Here is a 6,537-nt window from a genome sequence, read left to right on the forward strand (position 1 = left end):
TCGATCTACCTATAGCCAGCTAGCTAGCGAGCTGCCGGGCCAGAGCGAGTGACAACGACGATGAGTCGGGCGTTTCTGTATCTGGTGGTCAAAAAATGGAGGCCAGACAACAAGTGGACTGGTCCATGGGTGTACATGGTGCACCGCATCAACCCGTGGCGCCTCTTCTTCTCCAACAATGACGATCAACGACTGCAAGCTGGTGAGGCGGCAGCGGTAAGGGCTCGCCTGACTCGCCCTACCATGGCCTTGTACTCATCAATCGGGAATCCGACCATGGACTTGGCGCTCTTCAGCCGCACCAAGGATATATAAGATGGTCGCCATGGACAACCAAGGCAGAACGATAGGTCCTCTACGACGACGACGCTCTGCAGGCCGTCACCCCGCTGCCCAGCATGAAGAGCTTCACGTGTCATCCTGTGTCGCTCGCCGTCGGCGACGATCTGTTCGTCATGACCGACCTGTTGGTGTCTAGCCTATTCACTGAATCACGGCGATCACCGGAGACAAGGAATAAACAAGAGAGAGAGGACACAATGTTTCCCGGCGCACAAACGCCTCCGGCCGCATGAACAGCCCCTTGTATTTCCGGCGAGCTCGAACTCTACCACACACACTATCCCACGGCGAGCACACATACACTCCGAGAGGCTACATCTCTCTCTGGCTACTCACTTGCACATGCACCGGACTCACACTTAAATAGCCTAGTACAGGAGAATCAACGCACGCAGTAGTCAGCCGCCATGCTTGGGCCACTAACCCAACCAATCAGCTACATGCAGGGGCATGTACATCACCCACGCAATCTCTCCACACGACTTGGCCGCTTACAAACTTGCATGCACACGGAAACTCAACAGCCCGGCCACGATCCGCATGCAGCGCCCACTCATGCACGTCCGCACTCCATGGCTGCCCAACTGCCCGAGCGATGCTGCTGCTCGTTGCCAGCTCCGTGCAACTCAGCCATCACCAACCGGCCGCGATCAAGATTAGTGCTCACAATTTCCCCCCTAATCTTGACACGGCCGCCGTCGACCGTCGTCTTGAACGCCTTCGCTCGACATCATCATGCGCCTCCGCGCCCACTGCGACGTGCCGTGTGGCTGCAGTCGCCAGAGTTGATGCAGCTCGCGTCGTTGTCGTCATCACAGCCATGAGCCAGCCCGTGGACCCGACCTGGCGCACCGACGCCGGTCGCACCGTGCTCCGTCACGACTCCCGCGACACACGCCGAGCTCCTTCTCCGCTGGCGACACACGCCTGTCGTCCCGCACGTCCCGTGCGCACCCGACGCGCCCGACGAGCCCGATCACACCTGTGCGTCCCGCACGTCCCGCGCGCACCCGACGCGCCCGACGAGCCCGATCACACCTGTGCGTCCCGCACGTCCCGCGCGCATCCGACGAGCCCGGCCACACTATGCGACGTGGCTTATTCCAACACACACCCCCTAAGCTAAGAGAGCCTGCTCCGCCGCTGGTCCTTTCCGCAGCTGCGGGCACTCGTACCGGAAGTGCCCGTGCTCCCCGCACTCGTAGCAGCGCCTGCGCCTGTTGCCGCCGCTCCCCGACGCCACGCTACGTCCGTCGTCGTCGTCCCGTGCTCCGCCGTGCTGCCGCTCCCGCGCCCGCCACTGCGCTGCCGTGAACAGGAGTTGTCCATCCGCCCGCTCGCCGCTGTCTTGCCGTCGACGCCGAACTCGCTCGTCGAACGCGCGCAGCCGCCCGAGCGCTTCGTCAAACGCCATCGTCGTCACGTCGTGAAACTGCTCGATGCCGGCGACAACGGGGAAGAGCCGATCTGGCACCGTATCCAGCAGCTTCTTGACGAGCGCCGCGTCGCCCAGCGTCTCCCCGAGGTTGGCGTACCTCGCCGCCATCGCCGCGAGCCTCCCGCCGTACACGTCGAGCTCCTCGCCGTCCGCCATCTTCAAGCGGTCAAATACGCCACACAGCGTCGCCAGCCTCGCCGCACGAACCCAATCGGCGCCAACGGACCTCACCTTCAGGGAGTCCCATACCTCCCTGGCGGTGAGCTTCGTCGACACCTGCAGTAGCACATCCTCCTGCAACACCCCGAGAAGCAACGCGCGCAGTAGTCAGCCGCCATGCTTGGGCCACTAACCCAACCAATCAGCTACATGCAGGGGCATGTACATCACCCACGCAATCTCTCCACACGACTTGGCCGCTTACAAACTTGCATGCACACGGAAACTCAACAGCCCGGCTACGATCCGCATGCAGCGCCCACTGATGCACGTCCGCACTCCATGGCTGCCCAACTGCCCGAGCGATGCTGCTGCTCGTTGCCAGCTCCGTGCAACTCAGCCATCACCAACCGGCCGCGATCAAGATTAGTGCTCACACGACCCACCCTCCGCCGACGACCACCCGCCATCCGCGGAGGCGCTCGCCGACCCACTGTACTGGTCGCCTGAGTCTGTGGGAGACATGGTTTGGCATCCCCTCCCGACGCCTTCCTATGCGAAGCCAGGGTACGACCCATATGGCTACGTATGGTCATACACGGTGGTCGGTGAGTCCAAGGTCTGGATCTCTCCGCAGTATCACGGCACCTACTCCTATGACATGAAGATGGATATGTGGCGCCCCGAGTGGAGCAAGGTAGGTGACTGGAAGCTGCCGTTCGCCGGACCCGCCATGTACGCCGAGGAGCTCGACCTCTGGTTCGGCCTGTCGTTAACAGAGGAACTGGAGTGGATTCTCTGCGCAGCCGACCTTGTGCCTGGCCCAGACCAACCGCCGGTAGTGGCCCATGAGTGGGAGACCTTCCGAGTGCCCAAGGGCACAGGTCGCTACGAGACCCGTTCCTCGTGCACCTACGCACCGCCGGCCGATTTTGCATCGCCAAATTCACAAGTAACGCAAGACGTCAGAATTCGGTCGTGCTCACCGGCGTGGAGGTCACGCGCTACGGCGACGGCAAAGCTGATCTCCGACTCATCAAGCATAAGACGTATTATTACGTAGGATTAGGTGAAGATGACCCTATGTGTGTACTTTAGTTTTTTAGTTTTAATAATAATAATAATAATAATAATAATAATAATAATAGTAGTAGTAGTAGTAGTAGTAGTAATAGTGTTTTGCACTCCCCTAAAAAAAGTGTTTTGCACTATCAAATAAGTTCGGTACCGTGTTTGTTAGCCACATCAGCATGTCTCGGCGTTTATTTGCAAAAAAAACATGTGTTGGCGTTTTGTAATGTCTAAGGTGGGCATGCAGAAAGTGTTGTTACAGTGTGTGCAGTGTCGATTAATTAGCCATTTGCGGTCTTTCGCAACAAAAAAAAAATCCATTGTCGGTCAAGTCAACATGTTCTCTCTACCAGAATGAACGAGTTTGCAGATCGTCGAGTAGTTCGCTGACTCTATTTTATCGGGCGCTGGACACATACATAATTTAAAGAGTCTTTATCCTCAAAAGGAAAAAATGGCAGAGTCTTTGAGAGAAACACTTGGCAAAACAGTGACACCGGTAATTTGTCTAGTGTGTTTTCTTTTGGTATAGAACAATCGGCAAACAAATAAAAAACCAATGGGTTACATGCGTACATTTGTATGGCCTCCGATTTCCGCGCGCTCGGACGTCGGTGGGTGGTCGGCAAAAAGGATGTGGGCTTTGTGAGCAGGGAACCGGTGGTTTAACGGCGACGACGACGGCGTGTGTGAGTTTCGGCCGCCAAACAAGATGAAAGAATGATGAGACCATGGAAGGAGAAGTAAATTGCAGAAAACCACCAGTTTGAGGGCTAGATTAGCAGAAATCACTATGTTACAGTTTCTTGGCAAAAAACACCAACTCTCTCGTAAACAATTTGCAAATACCACTGATCGGCGGATCGGACACCGATAAGTGGATTTATGACAGGTGGGGCCCGGTTTTTGCGACGTGGCGCTGTCAGCTGGTCCGACAGCCGTTAGACGCCGTTAGACGGCGCCGTCCGTTCTGTTTCCTCTTATCCCCCGTTTCCCCCCGTCTTCTTCCCCCATTTCCCCCTTCTTCTCCCCTGTTCCCGGTCGTGCGGCGCACCGTCCCCGCCTCCCGTCGCAGCCATGAGTCCGGCGAAGTCGAGCGATGCTGGCAGCGGCGCCCAGCCGTCCACTGGAGAGATGTGCGGGAGCTCGAACCCTACGAAGGCGACGGCAGAAGAAGAGGAGGAGGAGGACCCGCAGTACTCGGTGGAATTCAGGGCAGCCAGATCTTTCGCCGCGGCGGTGAAGGCAAATCCAGTTGGAAGCCATCACATTGCTTCAGCTTTCGGCGGCGTCTAGTGAGATCCCAGTCTCATTCCCCTCCCCAATCACATTCTCCTTCTGTTGCGTTAGGGTTAATGTAGTTCTAGGGTTTGTGTGTGTTATAGTTCTGTAATTAGAATGATATAGTTCTTTAATTAGATGCTTACAACTAGGGTTTCTGTAAATAAAAGGATATGAATTGTTGCACTCAAATGACGTTCTGCTCTGGTCTGTACTAGCTTGCTTCAGTTTCCCTTAAGTACTTATAGTGCACTATTGTATTATTATTTGCAGTCTTGAAGATGAGGTTTGGGAATTGAGGATGCATTTTCATGATAGAGATAATATTGAAAGGAGTATGATGATGTCAGACATCACATATTACAATTTGGTAGCACTGATGGAGAACTGTGTCTATTGATGATGACATGTTACATATTGATGAGAGACAATCGATAGTATTGAAAACTGTGTCTATTGATGATGACAGGTTACATATTTATAGTCTCTGAAGAGACGCATTCGGAGGGACACGACGCTTACAAAAGTCGCGTCTATTTATATGACGGTCAAGATAAGTGAAGATTTAATCCTTAATTAACTTGTGTTAATTAAGTCTTAACAATAAGCTAGACTTACGTGTACCACCAGAGCGCGCGCATGCATGCAGTTGCGCTACAATGGAAACGGCAGTGCAAGCTTTACTCATCCCTTTCCGTGCACGCCATTGTATATATCTTTTGTCGTGTTAATAACGACTTTGCTTTTGAGTGGTTATCGTGTTGTTAATCGGCGCTCCGTTCCTGGCGAGGCGTGGTTCCAGTGAAGCTGAAACGTATGTATGTACGCAATGCGCGGCGTGATGCCGGCGGGGTGGGCTGAGCGAGACCCGCTATTAAACCCCATCGTCTTGCACACATTCGGCATCCACCTCCAAGTGCATCCACCTCCGTTCAACTGTGGCAGAGGCCATGGCAGCGGCGGCAGCGGGTGAGAGCACCAGGTTAATTGGGGTGAGGAAGAAGGGGGAGGACAAGTTCGGTGCGGCGATCATGCACCCGGTGACCAAGACGTTCCTGTGGCTAGGGACGTACTCGTTGCCCGAGGTCGCTGCGTGCGCCTATGACCTCGCAGCTAGGGAGCTCAAGGGCGCAAAGGCAAAGCTCAACTTCGCTTACCCTCCGCCGGCCAGACTGGTTAAGGAGGTGATTACTGCACCGAGGCACCGCAGCCACGGTCACGAAGCACCGCTCTTTCAGGTCGTTACATTGCCACCAGACCCCACATCACCGCCTCCACCACCGCCTAAGCTCGTGGTTTACTTTCCCTTCCCCATAGAAGTGCCCGCCAGCAACCCCCCGCCAGTGCCGGCATACCCGTTCCTGCACATGCCGCGTCCGGCACGAGCACGGCTCAGCCCGCAACCAGCGCACGCGCCCGCTCCAAAGACACAGCCGCCGATCCAACGGATGAACGTCATGGTGCAGGCGGAAAGCTGCTTAAGCTCCTCAGGGAAAACCCTAGGGGCTTCTTCGTCGCGCCGCCTGGTGTTCAACAAACCCAAGCTGGTCGTAGTTCCCGTTACCCTTAGTGCTCCTACAGAAGGAACGGGTGACAATTTCACCAAGCCGTGGTATTGCCCTGATTTTCCTGTTGTTTAGCCTCGGCCGGGTGAACTATACACCAAGATCTCATAGTCGTGTGCCATCATGATCCATGGGGGATCTGAATCACCTATCATATAAGTTTTTCATTACAACAAGTTGTATTTTCATTAATGTATTAAGTGTGTCGTACCATATAATATGTTTACTGTCATGTTTGTTTTTACCAATCATATGTAATCAGGTAATCTATGTTGTTTGTTTCATCAACGTTCTCTTGTGTGTTTTTTTTTTGCGAGTACACTCTTTGTCTTATGTTACCATCACCTGTTTTGAGTACAAATTATATATTAATTTAATCCATTAGTTAATTAATATATAGTTCAGTTTGTCTTTAAGATTATTGTTTTGAGGTGAAGAGAGAATATGTTCGTCAAACACCGGTGCTGCTACCCTTTTTAATGGTGAAGAGAGAATATGTTCGTCAAACACTGGTGCTGCTACCCTTTTTAATGCAAAGCAAAGAAGCACGAAATACTGTGTATGGAAATTTCAGGAAAAAAAACAATGTAATCCCCGACTTCTCTACCATATCATGCAGACTCGTTAGCAACCAAGTAAGTTTCTATAGATCTTTTGCTCCCGGACCACCACATGAGAAGT

At 53.6% G+C, this 6,537-nt stretch overlaps 1 protein-coding gene across 1 annotated transcript; it reads left to right on the forward strand.

Annotated features, from left to right (window-relative positions):
- Nucleotides 1–5,219: 5,219 nt before the first annotated feature.
- LOC119334651 (lysine-rich arabinogalactan protein 19-like) lies at nt 5,220–6,061 on the forward strand. The gene has a single exon (XM_037607193.1). The coding sequence runs from the start codon at nt 5,242–5,244 to the stop codon at nt 5,929–5,931; it is 690 nt and encodes a 229-aa protein (XP_037463090.1). The 5' UTR covers nt 5,220–5,241; the 3' UTR covers nt 5,932–6,061.
- The last annotated feature ends 476 nt before the right edge of the window (nt 6,062–6,537 follow it).

Source organism: Triticum dicoccoides, chromosome 7A, assembly GCF_002162155.2.
Source record: "Triticum dicoccoides isolate Atlit2015 ecotype Zavitan chromosome 7A, WEW_v2.0, whole genome shotgun sequence".
In the NCBI taxonomy this organism is placed as follows: Eukaryota; Viridiplantae; Streptophyta; class Magnoliopsida; order Poales; family Poaceae; genus Triticum; species Triticum dicoccoides.

Excerpts from the sequence above, each read along its gene's own strand:
- LOC119334651 (XM_037607193.1), top strand. The coding sequence starts at position 5,242 with ATGGCAGCGGCGGCAGCGGGTGAGAGCACCAGGTTAATTGGGGTGAGG.